At 42.8% G+C, this 17089-nt stretch overlaps 1 protein-coding gene across 1 annotated transcript; it reads left to right on the top strand.

The window, feature by feature from the left end:
* The first annotated feature begins 1239 nt into the window (after positions 1-1239).
* On the top strand, positions 1240-10904 carry CDCA7 (cell division cycle associated 7). The gene is made up of 10 exons (XM_068138557.1): positions 1240-1307; positions 2902-3024; positions 3432-3542; positions 5079-5330; positions 5743-5820; positions 6561-6746; positions 7111-7251; positions 7655-7804; positions 8395-8531; positions 8836-10904. The coding sequence occupies exons 1-10, from the start codon at positions 1287-1289 to the stop codon at positions 8864-8866; spliced, it is 1230 nt and encodes a 409-aa protein (XP_067994658.1). The 5' UTR covers positions 1240-1286; the 3' UTR covers positions 8867-10904.
* The last annotated feature ends 6185 nt before the right edge of the window (positions 10905-17089 follow it).

The following is a 17089-nucleotide window of genomic DNA, read 5'->3' as shown; positions in this document are numbered from 1 at the left end:
TTTACAAGGCAGATTGCAGCACATGCAGGAAGAACAATGCCCACAGAAAACCAAAAACCTCCACAAAGGCTCTTGTACTCTATTGTGCTGTAGCCTATTCAGAATCTTAGAGATGATTCCTGGTTTGCTTTACACAGATGCAGATTTGCTGTGGGCTGCACGTGTGCAGGGCCTTCTTCCCTTGTGCTGACAGCAATGGGGACTCGCCTGCTGTAGGCAAGGCACCTGAAAAATGTTCATCAGCTACAGTTGCCCTGGTATTGAACCCTGATCAAATGGAGGATTACAGGGAACAAGGGGGCCACAAACTCCACACAGGAGTCTTCAGGGCTACTCCTGTTAATGCTGCCAAATGCTGGTCTCACAGCTGTTACTTTAACAGCTGCATTTGATTCCATGCAGTGTTACCAAAATCATACAAAATGGTTTACAACCACTAATGATCCATTTTCGTCTAGCCTCTCTCCAGGTATGATTTTGTTTGCGAAGGGCAGCACAGCCAACTCCCTTGTAACACTCCTGTACTCCCAGGGGAGCACAGGCAGCCACGGAGGGGGCGCGGGGGGGCACCCGCAGTCTCACTCCCAAGGCCGAGTTGTGCTCCTGGTGTCCCGGCAAAGATGAACCCCACTTACTGGAGCAATAGAGGGAAAAGTCCACATTCTTGAGTGGGTTTCCTAGCGACCTGCTCTTTCCCTATCCTGCCTGGCAGGCCCGTGCTCTGCAGGACCACTCGGGGTGCCCCGGGGGCAGTTGTGTCACAGGTCCCCGTCTTTCGCGAACCCCCGCTGGACATGAGCAGGTGTCGGGTTTTACGCCAGAGTGTTGGCACGTACGCAGGCTTTGCACGTAAAAGCACCAACCCTGTAACATCGAGCTGCAGCCACTGGGCCTTCTCCGTCTCCTCCCCGGCTCATACTCCCCGCAACCCCTCCCCTCTAGCATGCGACTCCTGTGGCGCTCCGGCCGGCAGCTTTTCGCGCCACAGTGCCAGGCCCTTGCAGTTCCACAAACCCCTCACTGCCAACAGAAAAAACAAAATAGGGCTCGCGTATGTCCCCTCCTGGGGCGCCTCAAGATAACTAATGGAGGCCTCAGCAGAGATGGGCAGATGGCTGCGAGGTGGGCACGCCGAGTGCCCGATCCTGAGGGGGTGTCAGATGCATCTGCCAGGACGTGGGCGCCAACGCGGGAAAGGCGCCGCCGGGCCCCGCCCCGCCCCCCTCAGTCCCAGCCACTTTGGCGCGAACCTTCAGTTCGCCGGGGCTTGCCACGCCGCCGCCAGCATGGCTCCGTCGCGCCCGCAGGTGAGCGGTGCTCGCAGCGGGGGGGGCGGCTCGCCCGGCTCGCCACATGGCTGCGGGTCCCTGCTGTTGCTGGAGGTGGGGCGGGTGGGTCTGTGCTGCTTGTTATCTCGCTCTCCAGAGAGAAGTTGGGGCTGTGGGGAGGCTGGAGAGGTCGAGCGGGGGAAGTCTTTGGCCTGAGGCTCGCAGGGTAGCCCGGGGAAAGCGACGTGGGAACAGCACTGCCATGCAGGCTGGCAGTCCCGGGCCTCCTGTGCTGCCACTGTGCTGGGGCTCCCCGGGTCCGGCGGTGCACTCGCCCTCCTGCCCGAGGTGGAGGGCTTGGCTTCGGAGCCACAGTTGGCCGGGGGCAGGGGGCCTGGCACCATCCTCCCAGCGCCCAACCTACTGCCCCCCTGCCGCCCTGCTGCCCCCTGCGGCCGGGGCGCGCGGGCGGGGGAGGGAAGCGCGCGAGGCGGGAGGTGCCTCACGGCGGGGGCGGGCGACACCATCTTGGCGGGAGCGAGAGGCCCGGGGCGCCGTCAGCGATCCTAGCTGAGGAGCTGCGCTCGAGACGGGAAATTGATTGTCAGTGATGATCACAGGTCACTTGGCCTGGGCTTCATAGCGCAGGCCGGCCCCCTGCGGGACACCCTTCGGTGCAGCTCGGCCTGCTGCGGCAGAGTTTCTCCGTCTAGGGTCCTCCTCAGCCCCCGGCGAAAGGCGACACCAGAAACGTTCCCTTTTGTGTCTAAGGACACATGTGTGCCAGGGCCGGGCAGGCAAGCTGTTTGCTCCTTCTCAGCAGCAGCGAAGGCTGAAGCGTGGGCAAGCTTCAAGGGTGCTGCTCCAGCGAAAAGTAGCCTGCAGAACGGTGTTGGGGAGAGGACGGAGGTCTTTAAATTGCCCTGGCTAGTTTAAACTGTGGTTATAAAACGCGGTTGGCTGGGCCTGTGAACTCGGAAGAGTCAAGAGTGCTTGACACGGGCATCGTCAAAGTGTGGGTGCAGCAGCCTTGGCCTTCGTGTTGCTGCCACTCTGGGGAGGTAAAATGGGTCATTACCAGAAACATTCCCTGGGAAATGAAAACCTGAAGCCCATCAAAAAAATATTTGAGCTCAGTAATAAAGTTTAACAAAACAGCAAGCTGTTGTACCTAGAGCAGTTGTTTCTATGGATATGCTCCATAGTGCTTCCTTAACAACATTATATTTAGAGTTTGCCTCAAATGAGAAGTAATTAATAAATCAAAGTGTACTTACAGGTACTCTTTGTGGACCTGTAATTCTTTTTGCAGCATTGCCTAGAACGAATAGGGAAAGCTATAAATTTTGTGTCTGTTTCCACTTGGCTGTGTGTATAAAAGAATTCTTTCTAAATACTCTGAACAAAACTCACCTATAACAGTGATCAGAAATGTATGAGAGCAGAAAGTCTTCCCCTTTTTTAACGTCAGTAATTTATTTTGAAGCTGGTGGTGATTCTTCTGCCTTGTAGTCAAGGCTGTTGAACACCCTATAATGCTCAGGCCTCCTAAACTTTGATTTGAGGATGTTCTTAAAAGCTAGGATGCTACAGTAGGTCTCCTTTATTAAGTGCTGCCATTGTCCTTTTACAGCGCCGTTGCTCAGGAAGGCAAAACTTAAGAGCATTCCGAAATACTAAACTGATTCCCATGGAAACATCCTCATCCTCTGATGACAGTTGTGACAGTTTTGGTTCTGATAATTTTGCAAACACAGTAAGTACAGTACAAGAACAAATATAACTTGAATGTGCAGTGATAGAAAAGCTTGCAAAAATTGTAAAGCTTGTAAATGTTTTGTGCACAATTAAAACTGCTTTGCTTTGCTTACATTTTTGTCTGGTACTTACAAATATGTGTTATATGCTGTAATTTCATTTCCCTCATCACTTGTGCTTCTAGGTGGTAATTGTTGGAAACAGATTAGCTATTTATTTTAGCCTTTGAAATGTCACCTAACCTAACACGCCTGATAATTTGCAACTGCAGTTCTGAAACCTCTTGTTAAATGCATAACTGTTTGGGTTATTTCTTTATTTAAAAAGCTGTTTGCTTATACTGCACTTGTAATTGTGAATCGTTTTCAATGCAACTTCAGTTAAAGGATATTTTATTCTTCGCAGAAATGCAAACTTAGGACAGATATTAAAGAAGAACTGGCAAAAATTTTTCATGAAGCTTCTGATGATGAATCCTTCTGTGGCTTTTCAGGAAATGAGATTCAAGATGCATTGGTAAGACAGTTGATTTTAGTTTGCAGTTTTAAATTCTTACACATTCTTTAATTGGAAAATGATAGCAGCTTCATCTTTAAAGCTAAATGTTGGAAAGAACCAGCATTTAATTTAATGTACAACCTAAGTAGCCATAGTTTAATTTTCTTGCATAAAAATCTCCCAAGCTTCTGAGCATTGCATGTTCAGAATAAAATCTGCCATATGGATTTTGAAATATAATAGCTCTTAAATCTCTGCTTGCTGGATGTTACTCTGTTTGACTCTACCATGTTTTTCTCAATGTGAAGTGTTACGGTAGCCCATGCAATCTAGGAAAATCTGAGACAAACTCCAGTGTATATTGGCATGGGTTCATGCCTGCATTGTTGACTATCACAGAAAATGCTGTACTTTAGCAGTAGATAGTGATAAGTGGTGACACCTGGCTTCCTCCTTTTCCTTAACATCAGTGCAAGAGCAGTTTTATTGCTTAATAAGACTAGCAGTTAGTGTTTAGTAGGGAAAACAAGAAATAGTACCATATTTGGGTTAAGAATATGCTGAGGAGTGACTAGAAATAAAATACATTTGATGGGAAGAGGACATGTCTGAGTTAAGTAAAGAGAATAAACAGGAAAATGTATATATATAAGAAAAAAGGAATCAATAACTACACAAAATGGGCAGCCAGAACAACATGCCTGGTTTCACAAAGCTCTGTGCAAGTCAGTATTGCCATGTGAGACTCACGAATATGAAGTGGGAAGCCTGTTAAGGACCTTACTGTGTAAACCTAGAAGTCAAACACTATTGCAAAATGAGCTTTTAACTGAAGAAATTAATTTCTGTCCTCACAGAACCCTTGTTTCTTACAAAAGTTGAAAGCAAGACATCAGAATTTAAAGATAAAATACTGGGATTAATTAATTGGCTGTAGAAGAAAGTTTTCACTTGATATCGTTGATACTGCAAGATGACTGTTCTTGACAGCTTATAAACTTGAATTTGACCCTGTGCTGAGAACTGTGTAGTATTTTTTATGCCCAAATAGAGTATGTTGCTAAATCAAGCCCTTTAAAGGCAGTTGCCTTTCTCACACACAAACTGTGTTTGCTATTAGAGCTGCAGGTGACAGGTAAGACTGCTGTGACTGAAATCAAGCTCCTTTTTCTGATGTGTTTTGGCAGCACAGTGTTGTTCTCCCTGAGGATGTGTTTTGGTTTTGTTGGGGCTTTGTTGTTTGCTGGGGGTTGTTTTGTTTTGTTTCTTTCTTTTTCAAATCCTCAAGCCCCCTTTGCCCCTTCCCTCACACCCTCCAAAGATGAAACCAACCAAACAAAAAATTAAAAAAACCCAAAAAACACCAAAACCAAATGGTAAAACACAAACACACACCAAAAAACCCACTATATAGCACTGGGACTGGAGATACAGATGTCTAGATTTCAGCTAGATAATTTTCTTAAGCAGTCTCACACAAAATATTCTCAAACTGTATTTAATTGCAGAACAACTCACTTGAATTCATATGCTTTCGTTCTGGTTTGTTGACAGAAATTGGAATCAGACTCAGAAGAGAATGATGAAAGTGCTGCAAGTGAGGTGTCTCAGAGAAGGCAGAAATGCTCTGTTCCTCTAAAAGTAGTCATGCAGTTTACACCTCGAAGATCAGAGAGGAGGAAGTGTGAGGTGGAACCTCTTCCTGAACAGCAGATGCCCACTCCAGATTCAGACTCTGATTCTGAAGAAAATGGTGCCATGTTTTTAGAAAAAAGAGCTTTAAACATAAAAGAAAACAAAGCAATGGCAAGTACTCAATGCCTCCCTGGATGCCTTCCCTCCCCCTTCTCCATCCCCTTGACTCTTAGGGGTCCTTTTTCGTTGCTCAGATTAACTCTAATGAGAATTATGTGAATGCATGAAGTGGAATTTACATTCCTAACATTTAAGTCTGATACTTTATATCCACTGGCATGTGAAAACCCATAGGCTAAGTACTTCAGTAGCCTAAAGAATAGGGCTTCAACATAATAAGTTTGAGCATTTTCAAATTACTTGCAGTCACTAAAATGTAAATGGACATAAAAGTAAAAAGTTGAAGAGTGACTGCATTGCCTTTAAGTAATTGTACTTCAAACCAATTGCCCTAATCTAATAGTCTGTAATAGCACATAAACACCCTTTTAAGGCTCTGCTTCCTTTTTCTTTCCCTTGTTAGCTTGCAAAACTAATGGCTGAGTTGCAAAATGTTTCTGGTATCTTTGATGGAAGAAAATCATTGCCAACTGTGAGTCATGTAAGTATAAACGTACTACATTTGCCTTCAGATTTCTGAGATGCAAATTCTGACATTACACATGGGAATTGCCATTAAAAAAATTAATAAAATCAAAGTCCAGTTCAGAATTTTGTTGCTTCCTAAAACAGGCATCCTCACTGTGCATTTGCAACTGCATAAAGCAGAACAGATTAATTCATGAGGGCTAGATGTTTTAGCCCCCCAGGCCAATAAAACTAAACAGTGTGCTGTGTAAATACATATTTAAACAAAGGCTGGAGGTAAGAGGAGTATCTCAGACTTTGAAGGTCAAGCCTGAATATTCCACAAGTTTGGAACCTTAAAAAAAACCCTGACACTTGTCATATCTGGATTAGTTAAGAAGTCTGGATTGTGAATCATCAGTGTAAAGAACTTCACTGCTAATTTACCTGTAACCTGTGTGAAGATGGGAATGATACTTAAAGTTGTAACCCTTTACAAACTGGTTCTGCTGCTTGCATGGGGCAGTTACTGTATGTTGCTACCTTAATGTACACAGATTTGCTATTCAGTATTTATTTGTAGCTAGTAGGATGCCCAAGATGAATTTCCCTAGAGTGTTTTTATCTTGTGTTTTCTGATTGGGATAGAGTGGGGCAACTTCATCATTCTCAAAGACAGAAGGAGGGCATGTCTTTAGTGAGGAACAGTCATAGTATGGACAGGAGCTGTCTGGGTTTTCATCTGTTTCATTAGAAACATTTAAACTTTTCCAGGGACCAAAGCGACTTCCAAGGCATTCATTACCCAGAAGTGCTTTGAGGAGGAACCCAGACAGAAGTTCGCGGCCTCACACAAGATCTAGGTCCCTAATTGAAGGTCCTCCTACACCTTTACCAGAAGAGGAGGACGACCGGTACATCTTGGTGAGAAGAAGAAAGATGTCCGATGAATACCCAGAGGTATGTTGAGTTTCTTGTTTTCCTTTTGCGGGTTTGGGTTTTGTTGGTTTTTGATGTTTCTTTTTTTTTTTTAAGCCCTCTAAGAAAATAGCAGTTCATACGGAGCTGAGTATGCCATAGCCTGGGAAGAAGTATAGGAAAAGAACATTTTTCCTGCCAGCAGGAATTAAGCAAGATCCAGTAGTGTTTCTGCACCTTGAAGTGAAGGTGCTAAAGCTGTATGCATATTATTTACCTTCAGACAGATCTGTTCTATTGTTTAAATACACAATATATATTTGAGACTTGGGCATTTCTTTGAAGATCCTACTTGTCTATGTAGAGGTTTTACTTGAACTAATAAAGTATTGCCTTTGCTCTTCAGCAAGAAGCCCGAACTCCCAGGAGGGGTCACCGTGGTGCCATGGCTTTTCCACACGTTGTGCGCCCAGTTGAGGAGATAACAACAGAAGAGCTGAATAATATTTGTGGATCTGCTAGAGATAAAGTGTATAACAGGGCCACAGTAAGTATATACCAACTTTGTGAAATACGTATTTTGGGAAGTCATTTTCTTGCTATTCTCTCCACCTGGTTTAGCATCAAACAGAGTAGATTCCCTGTCAGCCCCCTCTCTGAGAGGAAGGAAGTGATTGTTGGGAGAAGTGTGCCTGAGATCTTGAAATGTCATCTCCTGTCTTCTCCTGAGTTTATAGAAAAGCCTTTACCAAGCCATTTAGCTTCCTTTCACCCTGGAGCAACTGTAGAACCTAGATGGTACCAACCAAGGAAAAAGCTTAATTAAAAGTCTTGCTTCAATCTTGCAAGGTGGCTTTCTGTTTCAGGATAGGCATGCTAGCTGTCTAAGAGATTGCTCATTAAGTGCTCTATTCCCCTAACTAAAGAGCCATCTTCAATCCCTGTTCTAGGGATCCACCTGTCATCAGTGTCGCCAGAAAACCATAGACACCAAGACGAACTGCCGTAACCCTGACTGCATAGGCGTACGGGGGCAGTTCTGTGGGCCCTGCCTCCGCAATAGGTATGGGGAAGATGTCCGAACGGCATTGCTGGATCCGGTAAGACAGTTTTGAGTTTGACTGACTTGTCCTTATCTTGAGCAGAGAAATACATTGGGTTATTCATAGCGAAAGAGTTTTAGCAGGAGAAGAACTGCTTACATGGCCTGTAGTACATAATGCAGTCCTGGTTTGACTCAAACTGAACTGCAGGCTCTTGCATTTTGTAGAAGGTGTTGCAGTTACTACTTCTGTAGCTCTGTTTGCCTGACTAACCTACAAGAATAGAGCAGCTGCCAAAACATTTTTGTGTTTTAAACATAAGAATAGTGTTCTCACTTGCCTTACATTAGTGCTTAATGCCCTATGGAAAGGAACTGTAATATGGATGGACAAAGTGCTGCTGTTCTGGGCTGTGGAAGTGGCGTGGGAATTGGGAGCAGAGTGCTTCCTGTGGCTATGTGTGAGGCAGGCAAAGGACACTTTAATCTCTCAGACTGAAGAATATGTACTTGTGCTCTGGTTCAGGCAGCTTCTGCAGCACTGATACTGCAGAACTCAGTGTGGGGCAGGTCTCTCTTTGAATTTGAGGGTGTGAATCATGTCTGGTTCGGCAGTTCATTAAAAGGTGTGTTGGTTCTTTTATCTAGACCTGGAGGTGCCCACCATGTCGTGGAATTTGCAACTGTAGTTTCTGCAGACAGCGAGATGGCCGATGTGCTACAGGTGTCCTGGTTTATCTGGCCAAGTACCATGGCTATGACAATGTCCATGCCTACTTGAAAAGGTAAGTATGCCATCGTTTTAGTGGCATGGCTCTGCTCTAAATGGGATAAGCAGCTCCAAACTAGGAGAGGAGAGCTCTCCGCATGTCAGTTTGTCAGGTAAATCTGAAGGTCAGTCCATGCTGAAATTTTGCCATGTGATTTTTCTGACATGTTGGTTCTTACCCAAAACAAGTGGCATATCCATTCTTGGCCTTTGGCTTTCAACTTCAGCTATATTTATTGTCAGGGCTTCCACTAATTTGTCTTAAAGAATTTCCAAACTGTTTTGCTACAAGGTAACTCATGTTTCTGCTTGTCTTTCAGTCTGAAACAAGAACTTGGAATGGAAGACTGAAGCTGTGACTGCCTTGAAATTACATACTCTTTCACCAATGTCATAGTGCCTACAGTGAATTGCTTAATCAAATTAAATTACAAAGCTAGTGCCTTCTTTCCCTCCCCTCTTGGGTGAAAAATTGATAAAGAATTGTCAGTTACCTCAGTGCAAATCATATTTGGAAAAACTGTTTAATAGTCTTTGTGCACAGGTCATTGTTTTCTTGTTAAAAACTGCAAATCAGATAGCACCAGGCCTTGCTTTCATGCCAATAATGGTGGGGTGTTTTTTCGTTTCGTTTTGTTGTAAAATTCTTCCTGAAAGGAGATGGGGCTTTAAGCCATTATTTTTATGCAGTGATCAGTGCTGCAGGTTTATTTATGCTTTCAAGTTGATCACAAAAAATACTGATACTCTGACAGTTCAGGGCACTGTTGCCCACAGAACCAAGCAGTGAAGGCTCTGTGCTTCAGGCCAACTTCTGCAATACAGATCTTAACATAAAGGATCAAATAGAAGCTAAGAATTCTCTAAAACAACACCACATGCTTAAGTTCAAACTGGAAGCCCTAAAAATTGCAGCTGAGCAGTCTCCAAGCACTAATACTTGGTTTTATAGAGTACTCAAAAGTGCATATTGGCTATTTTAAGGGTGATTATCTGAGTAACTTAAAAACTGCAGCAGAAGCAGCTGGAGGTGGCACTTAGTATTTTTGCTTAGATGAGGCCAGTACTGAAAGCTTCCATGGCACCAACACTAGCATTGCCTGGTGATGACAGTGATAGGAACATATTGGTGGTATACACTGTGGAGTCACAACTGTCTAAACCAGAATACCCTTAGTTAAATTACTGTTTCTGTGGGTTCTTTTATTCCCTGCTCTTCCTGCAGTTGAAGAACTGCTGCACTGGTCCTGGGGTAGAGGGATGCCTCCAGGCCAGGATTTGAGCTAAGTAGAAGGATAGTTGTTTGCGTGGCTGTTGGCCAACCGCCAGCAGACGAAAGATGGTACCTTGAATTTCCTTATTGGAAAAAGGGACAGTGACAAATAATCACTGGAATTGGAAGCCTGGATTTTTTTTGCCTCTGTAAAACCTAAAAAAGAAGGATTTAGTAAGCTACAGTTCAGCTTAAAGTGAGTGAATTCCAGTTGCATAGAGCAGCATAAACGTAAATGTGTAACATTCTTAAGAGACACCCTGGCTATAATATCAGATGGGGAAGAATGATTGCCTCATCAAAAAGGCATTTAAAAATAACTAAGAAGGGGGATGTAATGGGTTGCATACAGTTTGTGAATGCTTATAAAAAGTGGTTAGTGCTGCAGTCTGTAGCTGGCTCCACATGACTGTAGAAGGTTATTTTGCTTGATGTTTTTAATGAAACGTGAGTACAGCAAAACCAGCTGAAGAATTCTACTTTGTGGATGGGTTCTTTTGTACATGGTGGTGTAGAAGAGGAGGTGCCATGAAAATTGCATCAGGGTAACCACAAAGTGTACAAGTGCCATTTCAGTTGTGGAGACTACTGTATAAGGTTTGGAATGCAATGTCAGTAACATACAGTTGAATAGTAGAAGAATCAGCTTGCTTTTATTGAGTGCTAGAACAAAACAGGGTTAGGCTTTTCTGCTTGCACAGTATTTGCACTGTGTGTATACATAATCTACAGTTTACACCTTTCTGGGAATTACATCGGTGGGGGGAGGGGGAGGAGGAGAAAGGAATTTAGAAACAAAAGAGATTTATGTCTCAGACTTGCAGTTTCATAAATCATCTGTCCTAGTGAAAATTTCCTGTCCTCTTTGGTTTTATAGTGTGAAAGCTGTGCAAGGAGCTCTAGAAATACATGTTCTGACAGATAAAGAGCAATTTTTTCTTCCAGTTGCCGGGCTTGCCTTCTGATTCCCTTCCAGAGTGTGAAGGGACTGTGAAAAGCAAACCCTTGTGTCGTATCACTGAGACTGCTGTATTTACTCAGATCTACTATGTTCTGTACAAAGTTTACTTTTAAAATAAAATATTTGGGCTTTAGAATTTTTGCCTCTTTTTAAAGATTATTTGAGCTGTACTTAGATTTTACAACCTTTCAGGTAAACTTTTGCTATGAAGTAAAGGAGTCGGCTGCTCCCATCATACCTTGGGGAGCAGTGGGACTGGGACATCTTTCCAGCCCTGTGTCTCTGAATCAGGCTTTCTCTGATACTCTTGCTGCTTGGATTGAGTTGTTTGGTATCTGATGACTGAGGGTAGAAATACATAGGTGCTGAGTTCAGGGCAGATATAAACAAATTTCTAAGTAACTTGTGAGCTCTCTGCTCGAGCAGAGAATATTCCCTGGGGGGCCTGGACTGCAAGCAGACATTACCAAAGACTGTCTTGTGCTTCTTGTTTGCATCAGTGTGGCTAGGTTTAGAGAGAGGAGTCACAGGAGACTGGCAGATCATATAAAGCCAGCCTGTAGTGAGAGGAAGAAATAATCAGGGTTGCAAGGGACCACAAGGGTCAACTACTTCCAATCCCCCTGCCATGGGCAGGGACACCTCACACTAGATCAGGTTGGCCAGAGCCTCATCCAGCCTGCTCTTAATCACTTCCAGGGATGGGGCCTCAACCATCTCCCTGGACAACCCATTCCTGGGCTTCACCACTCTCACGGTGAAGAACTTCCTCCTCACATCCAGTCTGAATCTCCCCACCTCCAGCTTCATTCCATTCCCCCTAGTCCTATCACTACCTGACAGCCTAAGGAGTTCCTCCCCAGCCTTCTTGTAGGCCCCCTTCAGATACTGGAAGGCCACAATTAGGTCACCTTGCTGCCTTCTTCAGAGTGAACAGCCCCAACTCTTTCAGTCTGTCCTCATAGGAGGTGGTCAAGCAGAGTGATGGAGCTGTTCCCAGTACTCTATTGGCAAAATCCTCATGTCATGTAAAAGCATTCAGGAGTGATACCTTTCAACACATTGATGGTGGTGTAACAATAACATTTGTAGTTGTGTGGTATGTTTGTTGTCCTTTTCCCCCAAGCCTCTGCACCACAGATACTTAAGTGCTGTTGATACTAACTTGACAAATAGTTAAAAATTCAGTGGCTTATCCCTACAGCAAATGGGCAGCAATTCATAAAACATAATGAGGTAAAGATCCTAACTCTGTCAGATACAGAATATCACAGAAGAATGAAGCTCATGTGTGATGTAGAATGACTGTTAATTTATTATTGAAGAAGGTTTTATGAGTTGATACTCCCTCACTGCTCTCAACTTTAGGGCCAGGTGATCTTGTGCCTATTTTATTGGAAAGACTTAACAGGCAAATGACACTCTTAATTTCCTTGAACCTTTGTTCCCTGTGATGGGAAGTGGATGGGAAGGGCATTTGTGGCTATGTAATAGTCTGAGGTGACTGCCAGAAGGGTCACTGATAGCTTCTTTTTTGTTGGTTGGTTTGGGATGGTGGTGTTGTTTTTAAGTCAAATATGCAAATAAAACCCCAAGCTTGCCTACTGAGTAAAATTTTCAGTACAGCGGTAGTGTACCTACTGATGGAATTGCCCAAAACTTCCTTACTATCAGAAGATTCTCTTAAGTATATATTGTTGTTTCTTCTCTGTCTCAGTTGCTTTTTAATCAAGCCAGATGTTGAAGCATTAAGTCTCTTCAAATCCTGAAGTATTGTTGTCTTCCTTACCTATTAAGCAAACTAAGTTTTTTCATTATATTTAAGTTAATAGCATTGGAGTGTTTCACAGGCTGATCGGCTAGCACACATTGTACATTCCAGAGCAACACACTCAGCTGCTTAGCCAGTTACATTAGTGTAGGGAGCTGTAATGGAAATTCTAAAAATAGGCATTAGCTTGGGAGCCTATTCCCTCTCCCTTCCTAGCCTCCTGGGCTAATGTACCTTTATTTGGTCTGCCAGAAACCTAAAAGTGTATTTTGGAGAGAAAAGCAAAGAGATGGTAACATAACAAAGCAGCAGCATCATTAGGTTAATGTGATCCAAAAGGGCAAAATGGTTGCATCTAATAAAAAAATGGCTTTCAGTGTTCCAGGGAATGTCGCTGACTTCGAAACCTTATCTGTAATACACAATGTGCATCTGAAACATTTGGCGAGAGTCACCCACTGACCTCTGCTGGCATAAAACAGTTTGTTCTCTTACGGCTTTTTGCTAGTGCAGCTCTTGCATGGCTAATGGCATAAGCTAGTGTCTCTTCTGCCTATGGTTCTTTCACAGTCTTGGCCTTGCAACTAAAAGTGAGGTAAGAGACAATGGCTTTTTCTGTCAAGTGTAGACTAGCCACTCATATGGTTTCCTAAGTGCCAGCAGCCAGGTAATGCTGGGCTCCATCATACAGATACAGGGGTGTATGAACTACAAATGTTAAAAGAGCATCACATTTTCATGCTTGGGTCTCCCTCTTCTCCAAATAGTAAGTCTGGAGCTCATAGATGAGTGTCAAAAAAACCCACACAAACCCTTTTTGATAGGGGTGGTAAATGGGATGGGATTGTATGCTTGAACCCCAAAATGTAATGATTAGTGCTAGTGGTAGGAGGACTCAGAACTAGTTGTTGAAGGGGAAATTGGGAATCCTATTGTGATTGACATAAGAAATTACAGATATCTAATTCTTAAGAAAGCATGTCTAGAGTGTAGAGCTGCAGTCAAACAAGATCTGCTTACTGTTGCTCAGTACAGGCTTTCTTCCAACTGATCAAGCTCTGGTTGCAAGGATGGCAGACATTGCTGCTGTATGAATAAAATAGAAGAGAAGTTAAAGCATGGTGAGGATGGGGTAAGAAGGCATCACACCTCTCTATTTGTAGTACTTCAGTAGTGTTTGTGCTGATCACTTGAACTAGAAAAAAAATAATCTATTGAACTGTAGAACCTGCTGCATTGACACCTACCTACACAAGCTTTTCCCTAGAGTATGTCTGCAGTAAATCTACTGAAAATGAAACAAAATGTTACAGAAATCATAGATTGCTGTTTGGGCTCAAGTTAGCTTTTTATCCTTACCTGTCTGTTAATATCATTGAAGGCAGGGGGAATGAAACTCTGTTAGGTTTTGTCAAGAGGTGCAAGTTACAGAAGCCTATGACAAGCATCCTTATTTTCTTTTAATCATGTACACAGCAACAAAGCAATCCTACCAGCATTCCTTTTGCCTTGCTTTGCCTCCTTTTAGCTTGAATGCCTATGTAAAATGGTACGTTTGTGAATTGCTACATAAACCGGGCACTCACAACTGACTGCTGCCAGGGCTGAGGGAGAGAGGGTGCCCTCAAATACATTAATTTGTATTGTTCATGTTTTCAGAGAATTAGCAGTTACAGTCTGCTTCCTGAATATCCAAATAAACTCCTGTTTGAAAATAAAACTATTGGAGAGACCATACTGAAAATTGGAATATTTTGGACTTCAGATAAATAGGCATTTTATATTTTATTGTATAGCTGAAGTAAAGCAGGAAGTTCAATCAGTGTCAACCATTTTGCTTAACACCTTGGAGATTCACCATCTTTAGATGTGCTCAAAAGTTCCAGATCTAGAGGCTTAGCTATCTTACTACTCAAATGTGAATGAACATAGGTGCTCTTATCTTATGTGATTCTCTTCTTACATAGCTTATTAGCAGAATTTAGCAGTAGGAAAGATCCTATTTCTTAGTGCTTTTGTGCTATGGGGTTTTTTGTTGTTGGGTGTAGGGGGGAGTTGGTTTCAGTTTTGGGTATTTCTTTTTGAGGCTGGTTCTAATGTGAATACAAGTGATAACAGTGAATCATCAGGAAAAAAAAACCTTTGGAAATAAGCCAGAGTCAAATTCTTTTCTCGTGCTCTGTTCAATCTGCTTCCTCTTTAAAAGAAAACTTTCACATTAGCAGAAAAATAAATGCTTAGCCAGAGTTCTTTTTGTGTCTCTTTCAACAGGGAGAAGAGGATGAGTGTGCCGAGCTCAATGCCCATGCTGGCTTCCTCCTGCCGTGGAGAGTTAACACTCTAAAAGCTTTTTCTTCCCCCTTTATTTCTGTTTCCATTTAATTCGTATGAAAAAATTGCAATGTTACAATTTTGGTATTGGAAACCAAGAACAGAGTTTTGTTATGAAGAACTGAACTGCTTTGATATAATCCCAGTTTTCTCTGGGAGAAGTAACTGCTATTTTTTAATGGTTTCTCTGGCTAGAACACAGCATCTGCACTACAAAGCTCTGAAAAGCATCTCCAGTAAATAAAAGTATACCAGTATATGTGGTATTTATGTGCCTATTACAGCAAATACACCTTCTGGTATGGTCTTAAACAAGTTGCTTTTTCTGCATTTGTAAGACCAAAACCATATTCACCAACATAGCTAAAACCTGCTTTAAAAGAAAATTAACAAATGAATGTTTTCAACATGATTACAGTTAATTTTCATCAAGACATGCAGACTTACCCTCAGCAAGAAATAATGCTTTCTCCTTGCAAGCAGAGTTAGTCTTATTTCTTTGACATACTCACTAGTAAGTATATTATGCATTGCGGCTGGAACAAGAGTTGATGCTATGGCATTCTATTAGGTACCATTTTCTTTCTTTCCACCTGGTTTTCTACTTTCCAAAAGCACGTGTATAGCATCTATTGGTTGGTGGGTTTTTAATGGATGAGAGGAACAGTTTAACTGATATCAGGCCTAGCTAACTTGTTAATTATGCCCAAATGCTGAAATCTAGTTTCTGTTTTACCCTGTATAGATAAGACATTATACTGTTAAGATGTTGGGATCCATACGGAAACTTGATTCTTGCTCAGTTTGAGGGTTTTCTGCTGTGGGTGAAACAGCCAGCCTCACTGGAGTGTCCTTGCTCCTTCTGGTATGCCACAGCTTGCTGTATAATATGCAAGAAGACATGGATTTTTGTAAAAGAATCTCAGAAGTCCCTATCATATATAGCTTAGTTTGTACAAAATGCTTAATGCCTCCCCACAGTTAGAAAAACTAAACTTCATTCTGCCTCAGTTTCTGAGCAATGATTTCTTGTTTGCCTGATACCTAAACCATGCTGACTTTAACCCTTCCAAAATACAGTTACTGGAGTAGAAGGGAGATACTGAAGTATTAAGGCTGCAGAAGCACAGGGTACAGTTGCTTTTTCACCTACACTTGTACTGAGTTCTGCAGTGGTGTGGTTGGCATGCCTGTGGGACATAGAGCACCAAAAGTAAAAAGGAGGGAAAGAAGCTGTTTTGTGTTGCTTTGGGCAAGGATCATTCAGCAAATGCCACCAAATCTCACCACTGGTGAGATGAGTGGGTTATGGTTTGCTTGATAGCCTATCTGGAAGCACGGATGTTCATCAGCTAGTACAAGTGAGACTGAGCTTCCTCCACATCTGTCACAACAGAAACCCAGGTACTAAAGGAACTTGGAGAGCAAATGTTTTCTGTCATGAAATATAGATGCTATGGAGTGAAGCAGCAGCTATGGTGGAACTAGTCCTGCTGTCCTGTGTGGTGTTAATTGCTTACAGTTTACTTGGAGGTACTGTGTAAGGGGGAAGGCTGTATATTGGTGAAAGTCAGAGTGGCTGTTCTGATGACAGTAACTGCACTGTATTCAAGCTAGTGAAATTTTGTGGGGGCCAATTATAGTTTGCAGCAAGGAGACTGAGCAGGAGCTAGTGAGCTAGAGTCTCAAGACTCCCCAGGTTTCCTTACACAAAACAACCAAAGAAGATAAGGCAGCTTATTAAAAAATGTCTGTTAAATAGGAAAAAAATCCTTTCAGTTATATTGCCCTCAGCAACCCTGGGGTTTACCCATGCACCTTTTGAAAGAATTGCTTTAACAAAATGAAGTGGTGGCACAGGCCAGCAGTGCTATTTGCTTATATAGATAAATTTACTTTAAAATTATTTTAGTGTTTGAGCCATTGGGATTGGACCTACCTAGCATGGTACCACGTAGCTGAAGGTGCAGAAAATAATCTTAGATGGCAGAAATTTCAAGGGTTTTCTGATTCTGAGCTCCTCTGATGTATATCCTAAGACACTGCCAATGCATGCCTTTTGTTATGATTCAGAGAGGTTTGTATGCTGAAGTCTGCTACTGCTGACAGAGTTACTGGAAAGTAAATATAATTTGCAGCCTTGTTTGAACTATACTTTCATGTTTGGCATATTATGTATTTCTTTATTTTTCTTAAACCTGGTAGAATAATGTTTGATCTGATCAAGTAATCTAAAAG

Source organism: Melanerpes formicivorus, unplaced genomic scaffold (assembly GCF_026170545.1).
Source record: "Melanerpes formicivorus ecotype bairdi unplaced genomic scaffold, bMelFor1.0.p_v2 SCAF_5, whole genome shotgun sequence".
NCBI lineage: Eukaryota > Metazoa > Chordata > Aves > Piciformes > Picidae > Melanerpes > Melanerpes formicivorus.
Note: the sequence above shows the minus strand (reverse complement) of the source record. Positions and strands in the feature narration are given on the sequence as shown.